Raw genomic sequence first — 18,170 nt, forward strand, 5'->3', positions numbered from 1 at the left:
AAAGCTGAGAGAGATAGAGAGAGAGAGAGAGAGAGAGAGAGAGAGAGAGAGAGAGAGAGAGAGAGAGAGAGAGAGAGAGAGAGGGGAGGGGGGGAGGGGGGGGGGGGGAATAATAGAAGCAACAGGGAATACAGATAGAAATATGGCATGCAGAATACATGCAGCAGCTTTGTGGTGGAAGGGAAGTGGTGGGAGGCACGGAGGCACAATACATGGGGTGTACACCAGCATGGAAGTTGGTGGAGGTCAGAGACACACACAGGTGGTTTCAGGGAATTGGACTGCTGTTAAGATATAGTCACTCCATTTTCAAGTGAGCATTGCTGGGACACAAGGTTAAGACTCTTGTGGATCAGGCTGTAGAGCACCAATCAAGTCAACTATATTCAACTATATTATTTTCAGCAGTATAGACTAACAGTCTTTCATTTGGCCACAGTTGGATGGTGGCTATTCATGTGATGGCTTGTTACTGAAAATCAGAGACAAAATCATGTAGTTTGTGAAATAATGAACAATTATCTTCTTGTGCAGAGTTTTGTTCATTGCAGGTGAATGGAATGTTTGGCACACATGAATTTTAGGATTCAGTAGACACTGTCCTCAGTATATAACTGAAGTGTGAAGTTACATGATGAGTAAGACAAGAACAGTGATAAACATCTATCAGTTTAAGACAGCATGTATAGTCCTCAGTGAAAGGCAGGCTGTGTAATATGAATTGTAATACATTAGCTAGATTCCATAATATGCTTTGTGTTTTAAGTTAGCTCTTCAACTAATAAGAAAGTTTCATTCATGGGAGCTGCTTCATTTCCAGTTTAAAAGCTCAGCTTGAATTTATCTACTGACCTTACTTCACCAGTGCTTAAAGATGGTGGCCACACGACTCCATACATATTTCTTAATCAATTCCTGGTTTTATGGATACTTTAGTTAAATAAATGAATGGAAATATTTAGGTAATAACACAAAATTCAATACCAGTTCATAACTTTTCTTTTCATATTGTTCACAATATTGTTACAAATTGATTCTTAATAATTCACAAAACGAAAGCATCTCACTACCACGAACAAAATCTAAGCAGAACCATTACAGGAAATTTAGTCTCTTACTCATAAATACATATTAATAAAAACTGTATAGAAAGAATCAATAACTAGGTTCAGACAAAGCAGTACATATTCTTTGGAACCCAGCAATGCAATTAACAGTTTCTGCTAAACTATTGTGGATATTTAACAGTTTCTTGTGTTTGAAGCACATATTACATACAACATTGTGTACATACTGTGATATGGCCTGACCCACATGTCATATCCACCTAATGACCGAGATCAAGTTTTTACCAAAACATGTCTTGTATGTTAGACATTTTAGATTTAAGTGCAATTTTCATACATGGTTTCACGCTGATTATACACAAAATAAGGAATATAATATGATAGCTAAAGCCAGCAGGCATTTCAAAAAAATAAAAAAATGGTGCTCTACATGGAAAACACAGTTGTTTTTAAGTCTACTACTGATGATCCAGTCATCTCTTCTATTTTTTTTTTTTTTTTTTTTTTTTTTTTTTACACAACTGGAAACAAATACAAACCTGTAAAATGACCCTTAATGCCAATTAACATTCATTAACAGTGATTCAGTTACAGCCATCATTTGAATATTTGTATAATGCAACAACCTCTCTGCTGCTTATGACAGCTGCAAATATTACAGTCGCCAATTCAAGCAAGACAGGCACATCAAAAGTAACTCCACCTTCAAAAAATTCCTCTTTTGGAGATTACACCTAACAACACAAGAGTGTTGACAGACAAAGTTTACTTTTTAATCTCCATAAAAAGAAATTTAACAATGAACAGCAGTTCTACTCATTACCCTACACATGAATATCCTAGCTGAAAAATAAATTTTACAGATTCAAAATAATACTCAATTCACTGTTGTATCACAATTACATAACACCCTGTTAGACTTCTCTATGCAGACCCTACAACACGTTCAACCATACACGAAGTCAAAAATTAAAATTTTATGTTCAGAATTTTAAATTCCTTTTATGTTTCTATTAGATGGGATTTTTTAAAAATATAATACCATCTGCACTACCAGTATATGCAACAATAGTTTTATCATCTTCATATCATCAATTTTTTTGAAAGTATTTCATACACTATTTTTTTTCTAAAGTATGGCATGTCTTCCTGAGAAAAGTTGAAACTAGCATTACGACAGATACAGTCTGAATATACACAACAAAATACACCACAATCACTGGTATTTACTTGCTGTGGGATTTCCTGAAATTCAAAATGGAAACATTTCAGTAAAGTGGATTAAGTCAATGACAGGTGGCGTTAACATTCAGATTCCATTTCCATTTAAGCTATTTATGAATGAAAAGTATAAGGAAGTGAGTATGAAAGTTTTTTCTTTAATATACAAATAGCAGTAATGTAATATATTAGACAAAAATTACTTAGAGCAAGACATTTAAATTTTGTGGTTAAAGGTTTGTAACAGGTATGAAAAATAGGATCAGTATGCCTAAGATAAATACCTTTACATTTTCTGTTTTCCAGCCATCATAATTGAACTCATCATTCCTTTTATCCATGCTTTCACTGTTCAGGTAATCCCATAACACCTGTAAAAATTACAATTTTTGCTTCATTGTTGAACTTTTTTAAAGGTCATGTAAACTGTTTAATGCTAAGACCTCATTGTATGTGAAATTTTAGCCCTCACAAATAATTTTAGCTAGTTTACTACAGTTCTGTATTCATGGAACTAACTATGATCACACCACATGAGAAGCTACTGGTATCATAAATTGTACTTAACTGATCCATACAACATTTGTAGTACGAACCTGATTTATCTGTAGTGAATGTGCTCTGAATGTCTAAAAACACTGCTTTATGCACAATTTCATGTTTCACAGAACAGAACATAAATATTAAATGTAATGGACCACAAGCACATCAAGTGGGGTGGTAAGTTTTTAGTTGTGCACAGTAATGGGCTTACACATAATTTTAACATTTACACACAAGATTGCCATCAGAACTGCTTACTTAGGATATTTTTATGCTTTGCTGTTTTATGGAATCATCCTTGTGGTACTCAGCCACCAACAAAAAAATGTCGCTGCTCAGAGGAGAGCGATATTCATTCTGAGTAGCATTTACTGTTGTAGGAATCTGTCTCGGTATATCATTCTTTTTCATGTTTCATTAATATAAAAGCTCTCTTTTCAAAACCAGTTGTGCACATCATGGCAATAATATGAGGTTATGGAACATTGCCCTAATGGGTGTACTGAAAGCTCCAATCACAGAGAGGAGACAATTGTGAGTGAACAATACTTTACTACGAGCAAACAATACAAAAGTGTGACTGTGCAGTCACCTGCATCACAGCACACCCAGTCCTTTGTTTATGGCACAGATATTCTTATTCAGTGCCCCTACTCTGCCAGTGGCACTTACACCTCTGATCAATGCTATTGATGTCTGTATCACTAGACACTCAAACAGGGCTTAGATATTAAGCAGACAAATTCCACCCGTGTGCAGAAAGGAATGACTTAATCTGTCACAAAAGTTTTCAATGCTCTACCAGCAGAAATTGTCTTGCTCTTCAAACACTAAAACTCAGAGAAAATTTAAAGAATACTTGCTGTAAAATTCATTCTACTCAGCTAGTGATGTTTTTGGTGCTTATGGGAGTCCATGTCATAGTTTTATTACAAAACTAGTATGTCCCATTAGATAGAACGCAAAAATTATTTTTTGTTGTAAACACTCTGTTCTGCAGAAAAGTAGGGAATTATACTAATACCTTGTGGTATGTAAGTTCAACTATCCGTTTCCTGTTCTACAGATACGAGTTTATCCACTGACATTCTGGGCCCAACTCCTAAAATTACTCAGATTCACAATGGACCAATGATCGAAACATCCTGCATCCCAGGTCTGAACCCTGTCGCTGCTTCAATTTCAAATAAAAATCATTGGCAATGGCAGCTGAAGATTTCTGGAATGAAGAATCACTTTGTCCTGCCAATGGCCTTTACACAGTGAGTGGAGGAGTAGACAGGCATTAGGCACCCTGTTACCCCTAGAATTTAAAAATGCCCCTAAAAGGTGGAACAATGAGCAATGATCAATGACATAAAGATGCAGAAGGAAATGGAAGCCTTTGCATTAAGAAATACAGTTGTATCCATATGCAATGTAGCTTGTAATTGATAAAGTTTTATGATAATTTCCCCACTGGAAAGATATTCCAGGTTAGTTCTCCATTCAGATCAGTAGGAGGGTATCGCAAATGGGAAGCTATTCATGTGAAAAAGATTTAATAACCAGCAAAAAGATTACATTCCATCTGCTGCAATGTGGAATGTCAGAAGTTTGAACTTGGTAAGGAAGCTAGCAAACCTGAAAAGGAAAATGAAAGAAGTAAAGTATAGGATATATCAATAGCAGTAAAATATGGTGTAATAGGAGTATGATTCATTAGCTACAGGAAGATTGAGTTACTATGAACAGTTCATTGATACAATCTCTCTCATCAGAATCTCCAGCAAACCAACATCAACAACCATAGCTCTATTGTATATGCTTACATCACTGGCAGAAGATGAAGAAAGAAAATACATGAGACATTGAACGTGTAATTCAGAACATAAAGGAAGAGAAAATACTAGCAATCATGTGTGCCTGGAACACTGTAGTGGGGGATGTAATAGAAGACCAAGTTTTGTTACAACATGGGTTCATTACCAGAAATGCAAAATGGGAAAGATAAACTTCTGTAGCAAATAGCTTGTAATTGCAAATACACTGTTCAAAAATTGCTTGAGGAGGTGGTTTACCTGGAAATCACACGGAGACATCTAACTGTTTTTGCTGGGTTACATCAAGGTCAGACAGATTCCAAAACTAGATATTAGATTTTAAGGCATACCCACTAGTAGATATAGACTCATATCACTATTTAGGTATAATGGAGAGTAGACTTAACTTAAAGAGAAGAGTTCATAATAATGTGAAAAGAAGTGGGACAGTGTAGTACAAAGGAGTGAGGTGTGTTTGTTGTTCTCTAGCACTGTAAATACTGCAAAAACGAATATCAAAGTAGGCAGTTCACTTCTCTTGAACAAAAACTGGAACATGGAGTGCCCCAAGGATCAGTCTTAGGACCTCTCCTATTCCTCTTATATGTCAATGATATGAGCTGTAATAGTTAAATGTTGCAGTTTGCAGATGACACTGCCCTTATTGCCAAAGGTTGGTTGGCTGGTTGGTTTGGGGGATTAAAGGGACCAGATTGCTATGGTCATCGGCCCCTTTTTTCGAAACTTAAAAACACCCACAGAGAATAAAAGCGAACAAGGAAAAGATGACAGGTGATGCAGGACAAGAGAAACAGAGACAAAGACCAGACAAAATGAATTAAAATCACACAAAGTGTGACGGTGGTTGACCAACCATAGAGACAAGAAAAGGAAAAGCCAACCACCAAGAAACACATTAAAAATTCAGTCTAAAACCGTAGGCTAAATGCCAGACTCAATACAAAAAAGGACAAACACTTAGATTAAATGATAAAAGCCCCCTGCCCAAATAAAATGCAAAACTAAGCCCACCATAGAAGTTTCATCATTTAAAAGGGCAGGGAGCGTATCAGGCAGTGCAAACGTCTGCCTGAGCACACTTAAAAGTGGACAGTCCAACAAAATGTGGACCGCCATCAAAGCTGACCCACATTGACATAGAGGCGGGTCCTCATGTCACAGTATAAAGCTGTGTGTCAAGCGGGTGTGGCCAATGCGGAGCCGGCAAAGTACAACGGATTCCCTGCGAGTGGCTCACAGGGATGATCGCCACACAGTCGTCGTCTCCTTGACGGTATGAAGTTTGTTAGGGGTGGTCAGACCGCGCCATTCGGCATCCCATAGTGCAGAAACTTTGTGGCGTAAGACTGCTCGCAAATCATTCTCCGGGAGGCCAATGACCAGGGTTGGTTCACTGGTGGCCTGTTTGGCAAGGCGGTCAGCACGTTTATTGCCTGGGATGCCGACATGACCAGGGGTCCACATAAAGACCACAGATCGGCCGCAATGGGCAAGAGTATGCAGGGACTCCTGGACAGCCATCACCAGACAAGAGCGAGGGAAGCACTGGTCGATAGCTCATAAACTGCTCAGGGAGTCGCTACAGATAATGAAGGATTCACCTGAGCAGGAACGAATATACTCTAGGGCATGAAAGATGGTGACCAGCTCAGCAGTGAAAACGCTGCAGCCAGCCGGCAATGAACGTTGTTCGGAATGGTCCCCTAGAGTTAGAGCATAACCAACATGACCAGCAACCACCAAACCGTCAGTGTAAACAACGCCAGAGCCCTGATACAAGGCGAGGATGGAATAGAAGCGGTGGTGGAAGGCCTCCTGAGGGACTAAGTCCTTCAGGCCCTGCGCCAATTCGAGCCGAAGGCAAGGGTGGGGCACACACCACGGGTGTGTATGCAGAGGGGCCTGGGAAGGAGGTGGAACAGGGAAAACCCCAAGCCTGGAGAGAAGCTCTCTGACGTGGACTGCAATCGTACAACCCAACTGGGGCTGACGTTCTGGGAGATGGACGAGCGACTGTGGGAATAGAAGACGATAGTTAGGATGCCCAGGCAAGCCACAAACATGAATAGCATAAGCAGCCAGCAAACGTTGGCACCGTAATCACAATAGAGGGACACCTGCCTCCACAAGTATGCTGTCCACAGGGCTGGTCCGGAAAGCACCAATGGCAAGGCGTACCCCACTGTGAAGGATTGGGTCCAGCACCCTTAATGCCGAAGGGGATGCTGAACCATAAGCCAGGCTCCTATAATCCAGACAGGACTGGATTAACGCCTGGTAGAGCCGTAAGAGGGTAGATCGGTCGGCGCCCCAGCGGGTGTGGCTCAGGCATCGCAGAGCATTTAGATGCCGCCAACACATCTGTTTAAGCTGCCAAATATGAGGCAGCCAAGTCAACCGGGCATCAAAAACCACACCCAAAAACCTATGTGACTCCACCACAGCAAGAAGTTCGCCGTCAAGATAGAGCCGCGGCTCTGGGTGAACAGTGCGTCTCCAGCAGAAATGCATAACGCGGGTCTTGGGAGCCGAAAACTGGAAGCCATGCACTACAGCCCAAGCCTGTGACTTGCAGATAGCACCCTGCAGCTGACATTCAGCAGCTGCAATGCCAATAGAGCTACAGTAAAGGCAGAAGTCGTCAGCATACAAGGACACTGAGACAGGCATTCCCGCCGCCGCAATGAGCCCATTAATTGCTATTAAAAACAGGCAGACATTTAAAACAGATCCCTGTGGCACCCCGTTCTCCCAAACTCAGGAGGAACTATGGAGGCCGCGACTTGCATGTGGGAGGTTTGATGCGACAGAAAATTTCGAATGAAAATTGGCAGCGGACCCCGAAGACTCCAATCATGAAGTGTAGAGAGGATGTGATGACGCCATGTCATATCATACGCCTTCCGCATGTTGAAAAAGACAGCAACCAGGTGCTGCCGGCGGGCAAAGGCCGTACGGATTGCTGACTCCAGGCTCACCAGACTGTCGGCGGCAGAGCGGCCTTTACGGAATCCACCCTGACATGGAGCCAGAAGGCCCCGAGACTCGAGTACCCAACTCAACCGCCGGCTCACCATCCGTTCAGGCAACTTGCAAAGAACGTTGGTGAGGCTAATGGGGTGGTAGCTGTCCAACTCCAAAGGGTTCTTGCCAGGTTTCAAAACGGGGATAACAATGCTTTCCTGCCATTGCGATGGAAACTCACCCTCGACCCAAATACACTTGTAAAGGTCAAGGAGGCGTCGCTGGCAGTACACTGAAAGGTGTTTCAGCATCTGACAGTGGATGCAATCTGGCCCAGGAGCTGTATCAGGGCAAGCGGCTAGTGCACTGTGAAATTCCCACTCACTGAATGGAACATTGTAGGATTCAGGATGGTGGGTGCGGCATGAAAGCCACCAACATTCCATCCGCTCTTTAATGGGGTGGAAGGCCAGTGGTTAAGTTGTAGAAGTGGAACTCTGAGCAAAATGCTCCGCCAAGCGGTTTGCAATTACATCGGAGTCAGTACAAACGGCTCCATTCAGTGAGAGTGCAGGGATGCTGACAGGGGTCCGATAGCCATAGAGGTGTCGAATCTTGTCCCAGACCTGCGATGGAGAGACATGGAGGCCAATGGTGGACACATACCACTCCCAGCACTCCTGCTTGTGTTGGCGAATGATGCGGCGGGCCTGCGCTCGGAGCCGTTTAAAGGTGACGAGGTTTTCTAAAGATGGATGTCGCTTGTGACGCTGGAGCACCCACCGGCAATCTTTAATTGCCTCAGCAATCGCAGGCGACCATCAAGGCACAGTCTTCCACCAAGGGGGCCCAGAAGAACGGAGAATGGCAGATTCTGTGGCAGTAATGATGCCGGTGGTGACCGAGTGAACCACCGCATCAATGGCTTCATTAGAAAGAGACTCAATAGCGGCAACTGCCTTATTCATAGCCCATCTGCTAGAGCGCCCAGAAGAGTGACACTGTGGCAGTGATAGAAAGATCGGAAAGTGGTCACTACCACACAGGTCATCATGCACACTCCATTGGACAGAAGGTAAGAGGCTAGGGCTGCAGATCGAAAGGTCAATGGCGGAGTACGTGCCATGCGCCACACTGAAATGTGTAAAGGCACCATCATTTAAAATGGAAAGATTGAGCTGTGCCAATACACGCTCAATGGTGGTGCCTTGACCTGTTGCCACTGAACCACCCCACAGAGGGTTATGGGCATTGAAGTGGCCCAGCAACAAGGAAGGTGGCGGCAATTGGATTATCAGCACAGCCAGGACATGCTGCGCGATATCACCATCCGGTGGAAGGTAAAGACTGCAGACGGTAACACCCTGTGGCATCCACACCCGAACAGTGACCGCCTCTAAAGGTGATTGTAGATGGACAGACTTGCTGTGAAGAGAGTGAAGGACATAGATGCACATGCCACCAGACACCCTTTCATAAGCTGCCCGGTTCTTACAATAGCCCCGATAGCCACGGAGGGCGGGGGTTCACATTGCTGGAAACCAAGTTTCCTGAAGAGCAATGCAGTAGAAATGGTGAAGGCTGATAAGTTGGCAGAGCTCAGGTAGATTGTGGAAGAAACCGCTGCAGTTCCACTGGAGGATAGTATTGTCCATGGCTGAGAAAGGCATGAAGGGACTGGGAAGGCAGATTACGCCACTGGGTCACCTGCTGCCTCCAATTGAGCACCTGTGTTAGTGCTATCCATGGCATCTGAGGGACCGGCGAGATTGAGGTCCTCAGGGGACGCCAGAATCTCCACCTCGTCCTGAGACGCAGAGGTTGTAGGAAGCAGTGGGATGGGTGCCACTGCAATGTCGTGATTCTTGGGGACTTTCTTCTTTTTCTGCTTCTCTCACTGTGCCTTCGGTCGTTCAGGTTGGAGGGCTACACTGGGTCAGTCTCAGGGATGGACGACGAATGTGAGGCCCTACGACCAGCGACTGGTGGTTGTTTCAGCCACTTGCGGGTGTCTGCTTTTCCGCTGGTGGGAACTTGCGAAAGGAGGTCCCCAAGGGACCCCTTCCTGGTGAGACTAGCCGAGGAAGTCTTACTATTCTCTGGCTGGGAAGGGGGAACTGATGTCCCCAATGGTTGGGGGGGGGGGGGGGGGGTGTTGCTCCTGAAGTAGATGGAGCAGGAGCAACAGGGAGTGAAGTGCCCCCCACAACCAAGGGGGCCGGTGGATTCTGACCGATCTTAGAGCCAACCATACATGACGATGGGAGAACCGTTGTAGCAGCAGTGGCATAGGTTGACGTCATTGGCACAGGATGGAGCCTCTCATATTTCCGCTTAGCCTCGGTATAGGTCAGGTGGTCCAGGGTCTTATATTCCATTATCTTTCGTTCTTTCTGGAATATCCTACAGTCCGGCGAGCAGGGGGAATGGTGTTCTCTGCAGTTAACACAGATGGGAGGCGGGGCACTCTGAGTATTTGGATGCAAAGGATGTCCACAATGTTGACATGTGATGCTGGAAGTACATTGGGATAACATACGCCCAAACTTCCAGCATTTGAAACACTGCATCGGCGGAGGGATATATGGTTTCACATCACACCGGTAAACCATCACCTTGACCTTTTCGGGTAACACCTCACCTTCGAAGGCCAAGATGATGGCACCGGTGGCTACCTGATTATCCCTCAGACCCCGATGGACGTGCTGGACAAAGTGAACACCTTGTAGTTCTAGCTTGGCGTGTAGTTCATTGTCGGACTGCAGAAGAAGATCCCTGTGGAATATAATACCCTGGACCATGTTTAAACTCTTATGGGGAGTGATGGTGGTGGAAACATCCCCCAACTTGTCAAAACTGAGCAACCTCCGTGACTGGGCAGAGGATGCTGTTTTGATGAGAACTGACCCAGAGGGCATTTTGGACAAGCCCTCCACCCCCCTGAACTTGTCCTCTAAATGCCCTACAAAAAAACTGGGGCTTGGTTGACATAAATGATTCCCCATCAACTCGCGTACACACGAGGTACCGGGGTGAATAATCTCCACTGCCTTCTTTATCCATACGTTCCTCCCATGGAGTGGCCAGGGAGGGAAATAGTCTCAGATCAAATTTCTTCCCATTGAAGTTAAACCTCGATCTCTTAGAGACTGCTGGTGGAGGCCCACCAGTGAGAGATAATGTACCACGCTTCATTGCGGGTCATCCACTCTGATGCCACCCACTCTGACCAGGGGCTCTTCCCACAGGTGCCACCCAGTCACAGCAAAGACCACCTGGCAGGATGGCCTTTGCTGGGAGTCTCGATGCCCCAGAGGGATAGGCATCTACTCCTCGACATACATGGGGAGGTAGTAGCTCAGGCATCAGCAGTGCAATCCCTGTGTAGTCAGGGGGGCTACCACCAAGAGGGTACATGACGACCCCAACACAATGGACTGGCTACCGTGCTGGTTGTCGGGTGTCGAATATCCATGTACATCACGAGGGCAAAGATGGATGTGCACAATGGAGGGAATGTAGGCTACCCAGAACACACTGCAGCCAATGTGGCCGGAAGCTCAGTGTAAGTCCAACTCCATGACAGTAGTGAATATGCCAGATCTTAGGGCAAGATGGATATAGAATGCATCACGTAAGGCGTCCTTCCCCAAATGGTACGCACTAATGGAAAATTTTTGAAATGGAGTGGTCCCTTAGGGGACCATCACATTAAAGGCCGAAACAGTTGAGACTCCTTTTAGTAGCCTCTTATGACAGGTAGGAATACCGCAGGCCTATTCTTATCCCCGGACCTGCAGGGGGGTTATTGCTGAAGGACATACAGCTGCAGAAGCTCTTGGTGCATCAAATTTGATGTTGGAAGAAATAAAAGAATGGTTCATAATAAACAAAATGAAGATCAATGAAGAAAAAACCCAACATATGATATGCAATCTAACCAACATTGAAGACCAAGAAAACATGGAGACTGTCAGACTACTGGGCTTCAAGATTGACAGCAAACTCTCTGTGAATGATCACACGGCATATGTATGCACCAAACTTTCTCATGTGATATACCTCCTGAGGAAGCTGAAGAGGGTAATAGCTGACCAGTTTCTCACAATAGTCTACCATGCAGTCTTCCACAGCCACATTAGCTATGGGCTGCTGTTGTGGGGACACTCCTCAGGCAGCAAAGATGTGTTGATATTACAAAAAGAAGTCATCAGGATCATATCCTCTAGCAAAAGACTGGACCACTGTAAGCCTATTTTCACCAGGCTAGGCATAATGACTATTTTTACTCAGTATGTGTTTTTCTGCCTCAATTATATAAAAGAAAATCAAAGGAATTTTAGCATAATACAAGAAATACATAATCATGACACTCGCTGTAAGAGGAACATTGAAGTGCCAAGGTGTTGCCTATCAAGTACCCAAGACAGCTTTCCAACAGTCACCCTAAAAATGATTGTACATCAACTGCCTCCAGAAATGAAATCCCTGCCACCTGAATTATTTCGAAAAAAATTGCTCAGGACTTGAAACAACATCCACTATATTCCTTGGAAGAGGTTTTCAACAGTGGTTCTAGTGAATGGACAAAATAATAAATATTGTTATGTTTTATATATAATTTTGCCTAAATTTAACCTCCTTTTTATGTTCTCAGTTAACTGCACATTTAATTTTGTGTTTTACTTAAAGTACATATTTTGCCAAAATGAAACTTTATATGTGTGATTTACATGGTCTTGTAAACATTTTGCTTTATGGTATTTTCATTTGCTGCTATGAAGTTTTACTTTCCTGTTTAGTTATATTTCATTTTTTCTATGTTCTATGTGTTTTTGTGCACTGCATAAATATTTTCTTTTATTTGTAATATAAATTTTTTATATTGTGTTGTATAAATGTTAGTTGATAAACATTGTATTTGTGACGCAGTCTGTCCAGCCATGGCTGGTTAATGATGAAGATATAGTAATAAAATAATAATAAAGTAATAAATAAACAAAGTAATAAAGAACACGAATGGCTAGCTCTAGAAAGAGAAATCACAGATGTTGGAAAGACAAATATAGGTTCAAGGAAATTAACTGTGAAGAAATATTGATTAATAGCGGGAATACTTCAAATAATCAATGAAAGAAGGAAATTCGAATTTTTTTTTTTTTTGGAAGTAAGGGATCCAACAGTATTTCATTAGGGAGTAAAAAATAGAAAGTTCAGGGAAGCAAAATTTTTGCTAGAAGAATGTAAAAAAAAGAAAACGTCATAAAAAACTGATTCAGCACATAGGAAAGTAGAAACAATCTTGGGTGAAACTAAAAGCAAAAGGCATCAACATGAAGAGTGTTGGGAGAATTCCATTTATCAATGCAGATGAGAGAGTGAATAGGTGTAAAGAGTGCATGAAGGACACTAAGAGGAAGAGAAACTGTTTGATGGCATGATAGAAGAAGAAATGAGAGTTGATATGGAGGACACAGGGGATCCCATATTAGAGTCAGAGATTAACACAGCTTTGGAAAATCTGCAGTAAAAGAAAGCAGAAGACACACATAATATTCCCTTGAAGATTATAAAATAACTGGCAACTGAATGAGCAAGTTTGTTTGGTTTTGTTTTTGTTTCAGGCACAAAAACAATTGCACCCATGTCGAAACTATAGAACAAGAAGACAAAGGGAGGAGTTAAATACGGGTACACGTCAATCTCAATCGATGGAAGAGAAGACAGTTAAAAACAGGGACATGGAGAAAGGTCTATAAAATATGTCAAAGAGAAACAGAGGTCCAGAACTAAAAATTAAATTGCCTTGGCCTTACTGCTATGATGGATATAAAGTAGAACACAGTCGACACCCCATGCATCATTCCCTAAAATGCATGTAACTCAGACGGTAAACGCAAATGGGAATGTAAGCTGTTAAAAGAAGGGCATTCCATCAGGAAATCATGGACAGTTGAAAGTTGGGCACAATGTGCACAAAGTGGTGGGAGAGCAAAACTTAACAAGTGGCGATGGCCAAAAAGACAGGGCCCAATACACAACCTAATTAAAATTATCTCCTCACAGTGAGAGGGCCAAGAGGAAGTCATCCAGTGTGCTGGGAGAGGCTTAATAACCTAGAGCTTGTTCCTGTGATGGGAGGATCAATGGTGATGCCAAAGTGACACCACCTGCTGACAGACAGCAACACAGAGGTCATTGGAGGGAATGTAAAAACTAGAGGACTGAGGAACGAGGACAGCGTTCTTGGTAGCAGCATCAGCAGCCTCATTCCTTGTCAGACCAATGTGACCAGGAACCCACATAAACATCTCAGTGGTGCCATCAAGAGTGAGCAAGTGACAACTTTCCAGGACCTGTTGTACTAAGGGATGGACAGTGTGCAGCACAAAGAGTCTTTGAAGGGTTTTGAGAGAGAGTGAGCAGATCTCACAATTGAAAAACCCACCAGATGTACTGCATGTCCTGATACAGGGCAAAGAGCTCTGCTGCAAATACTGTGCAGTGGTCAGAAGCCAATATTGAAAAACGTTGGCACTAGTGACATAGAGACAACTGACACCACAGTCAGTCTGAGAGCCATCAGTGTACACAAAGGTACTATTGTGAAGTTTTATGTGAAGGCCATGAAACTGAAGGCCATGAAACTGAAGGCAATAGAGCAAGGTTGGAGTAGTGTCCTTAGGAAGTAAATGAAGGCCAAAGTGAACACAGGCTGCCACATGAAGAAAAGGCGGTGAAGGGTTCACACCGGGAAGTTGCAGGGAGCATGAAGTTAGAGGAAAGTGCCCTATACTGGCAATCAAAGGAGTCATCAAAGGAGGCAGCATAGGATCAGTGGCCACACATGGCAAAAAATGGCATGCATATCTGCCGAGGAGAAAGTCACAGCAGTAAGATAGTGGTAGTTCAGCAGCTTCTGCATACAGACACTCAACCGGAATAGTGTAGAAGGTGCCAGAGGCCAAATGGATGCCATGATGGTGGATAGTATTGAGACAGCATAACAGGGACGAATGTGCAGGTACATAAATGAAACACCCATAGTTAGTTTTGAATGGACAAGGGACCAATACAAATGGAGGAGGGTGGTTCAATCTGCACCATAGAAAGTACCATTGAGTACCCGAAGGACACTGAGGGGCTACATACAGTGGGCTGCCAGATAAGACATGTGGGAGGACCAAGGAAGTTTCCCTTCAAGCATGAGCCACAGGAATTTAATGAAAGGAGAGAAAGTGACTTAAGATGTAAAGACAGTGTAAGAAACCAATTGCACCACCAGAAATTCATAAAAATGGTTTTGTTGGTGGAAAAACTGAAGCAGTTGTTGATGCTCCATGAGTAAAGACAATCGAGACATTGCTGAAGCTGCCACTCAATGAGGCAAGTCCATGGAGAACTGCAATAGATGGCAAAATTGTCAACAAAAGGGGAACAAGACATGCCCAGCAGGAGACAGGCCATTATACGGTTAATGGTGATAGCAAAGAGAAGATGCTCACAACGAAACCTTGATGCACACTGTTTTCCTGGATAAAGGTTTCCAGCAAGGCAGAACCCACACATACATTGAAAACTTGGTCTTTAAAAAATTCCTGAAGGAAGCAGCTGCCGAGTGCCAGCCCTTGAAGACTCACTGCTACAGGGCACAGAGGCTGGAGGATCCTGCTCCATGAGGTCTACAGAAGTGTCAGCTTTCTTCCGCTGTTGACCTACAGAGCCCAGCACAGAAAATGGTTAGTGGTGCACATCAATGACATGGATTTGGCCAGGTGAGGGTGTCACGTGGTGACACCGTCAAAAAGAATCTCCAAGTTGGTGAAGGAGATGACTGTTTGCTTTTGTTTGACTTCTTTGAGCCTCTCTGGTTAGCAGAGACAGACTCAGGTTGGTTGAAGGGATGTAGTAAGTCTTCACAGGAGAATTCCTTCTGTCCTTTCAGGCCTGCTGGTTGTATAGCTGCTGACTTCTTCCTATGAGGTGAGAGTTTGATGGCTTATTAAACAGCTGGATGAGGAGATGGTGATGCTACCATGACACTGGATGATTTCACAACAGTGCTGAATCTGAGGTTGCATGTCTGTGTGACAATGTCCTTCATGGAGCAAGAGATAGCAAGAACAGTAGTGTAGGTGACAGATGGTAGAATTCAGGGTTTGTGATTAGCCAATAACTTGCTAGAGACCAGGTAAGGTATTTTTCCTTTACCCGGATCTCCTGGACAGCCTGCTCATTGAGATACACAGGACAATCTCGAGGGGAGGTGGCATGGTCACCATTGCAGTTGATACAGCACGGAGAAGGAGACATACTATTGCCCTGATACGCATCCCTACCACAGGTTACACATTTGGCCAAGTGTGAACATGCATTTGAGAGTGGGTGAAATGACAACACTGGTAAAAGTGCATCAGGTTCAGAATATACAGTTGAACTGTGATAACTTCATTGTCTGCTTTGAACTGTGATAACTTCATAGCCTGCTTTGATCTTGAACAGAAGCATCACTCTATCAAAGGTGAGAAAGAGAGCACATGTGGGCACTAAGGTGGCACCAATCTTTTTCATCACTCTATGGCTGGCAATGACACCCTGATCAGACCAATGTCTTGGTCAGCCTTGGTCAGACCAATGTGCAGCACAGAGTAAATAATGCCAAGGGAATAATTCAGAGTTCTATGGGCATCAACACGAACAGGATAGTCATGGAGACATGAAACAGCAAGCAGTTGTGCTTGAGAATCAGTAGTAGTCCCCAAAAGCAAAGTGCCATTGCATAAACAAGAGCAGGATTTTGTATGGCCGACAATTGCATCAACACCTTTCTAAATAAGAAACAGATTTACTGTTGCGAAGGACAGACTGTCTTCAGTATGTGAAACCATGAGGAACTGTGTTGCAGCTGGGAGGGTCTTTGAATCAGGAGCTTCATTCTGTTTATGTCTGGTAGATGTGGACTGCAAAGATGATGATTGGCTCATTGCAAAGAAATCCCCAATCCCAGTGACTTCGATGGTGCGCTGCTTCCAAGTGGGGGGCCCATCATCACAAAGGGGTGCACCTGCCTTAGGTGACTGTTCACACCTCCCTAACACATGACAGAGGGACCAATTGGCAATTTCAGAAGGTAGCAGCTGTACACGCAAACCGTACCTATCGACCCATGGCTGGGAAATACCCATTACCCAGTCAGCTGTTACATGTCAGTGCATGGGCCGGCCTTCAGGAATGCACAGGGGAAAAGGAGGGAAAGAGGAATCTTTAACACCAAAGCAGAGAAAGGACAGGAGAAGGTGAACAAAAAAAAAAAAGGAACAAAAAACAGTGGTGAGATTGTTCTTGTGTCACCTACAGATAATGCGGAACATTTCCAAAAACACCCCAGACTTGTTCCCCAAGGGAAGGGAAAAGAATAGAAAGACTATAAACATGCAGCACCAAAGGGAAAAGATGCTGCAGAGGCCGGGGCCCCATGGTAGCTAAGCACAGACCCGTCAAAGAGCTGCGGGCCCCCTGGGAGTACCACGTTTGTTCGCACACTCTGTAAAACAGGAGACATACTATCAGATTTTAGGAGAAGTATCATAAACACAATCCAAAAGACAGCAAGGGCAGGCAGGTGCAAGAAATATCTCTCAATAACTCCAACAGCTCAGGGATCAAAGTTGCCACCAAGAACAAATGGAAAAGAAAACTGAGGAGCTGTTAGATAATGATCAGTTTGGCCTGAGGAAAGGTAAAGGCACCAGATAGTCAGATCTGATGCTGTGCTTGATGTAGGAAAAATCAAGGCACTTTCATTATACAGTCAAGTGCCAAAGAAACTGGTATCAGCTTGCATATTCAAATACAGAAATATGGAAACAGGCAGAATATGGCACTGTAGTTGACAATGCCTATATAAGATCTCAAGTGTCTGGTGCAATTGTAAGATCAGTTACTGCTGCTATGATGACAGGTTATCAAGATTTAAATGAGTCTGAATGCAGTTTCATAGTCGGCACGTGAGCGATGGGACACAGCACCTCAGAGTTAGCGGTGAAGTGGGGATTTTCACTTACAACCATTTCACAAGTGTACCTTGAATATCAGGAAACTGATAAATCATCAAATCTCCAACCCCACCACAGCCAGAAGAAGATCCTGCAAGAACAGGACCAACAACGACTGTAGAGAATTGGTCAACATAACAGAAGTGCATCTCTCCCACAAATTGCTGCAGATTTCAATTCTGGGCCATCAAGAATCAGTGTGCACACAAAGCTCTACACCTCACCTGGGCCTGTAAACAGTGACACTGGACTGTTAATGACTGGAAACATGTTGCCTGGTGGGACAAGTCTCGTTTCAAACTGCACCAAGACTCTGGGTATGGAGACAACTTCATGACTCCATGGACCCAGCACTCAGCAGGGGACTGTTCAAGCTGGTGGAGGCTCTGTAATGGTGTGGGGCATATGCAGTTGGAAAGATTTGGGAGCCCTGGTATGTCTAGGTTCACCTGCATCCATTCATGCCCATTGTGCATTCTGATGGACTTGGACAATTC

General features: G+C 43.6%; 1 protein-coding gene across 1 annotated transcript in view; it reads right to left on the bottom strand.

Annotated features, from left to right (window-relative positions):
• Nucleotides 1-2,150: 2,150 nt before the first annotated feature.
• The window catches only part of LOC124712146 (sentrin-specific protease 1-like), a 40,561-nt gene continuing 24,541 nt past the window's right edge, over nt 2,151-18,170 (bottom strand). Inside the window, exons 7-8 of the mRNA XM_047242443.1 lie at nt 2,573-2,659; nt 2,151-2,312 (exon numbers count right to left, since the gene is read on the bottom strand). Coding sequence (XP_047098399.1) covers nt 2,151-2,312; nt 2,573-2,659 — 249 coding nt within the window. The remainder of the gene's footprint in view (nt 2,313-2,572; nt 2,660-18,170) is intronic.

The sequence above is a fragment of the Schistocerca piceifrons genome, chromosome 8 (assembly GCF_021461385.2).
Source record: "Schistocerca piceifrons isolate TAMUIC-IGC-003096 chromosome 8, iqSchPice1.1, whole genome shotgun sequence".
Taxonomy (NCBI): domain Eukaryota; kingdom Metazoa; phylum Arthropoda; class Insecta; order Orthoptera; family Acrididae; genus Schistocerca; species Schistocerca piceifrons.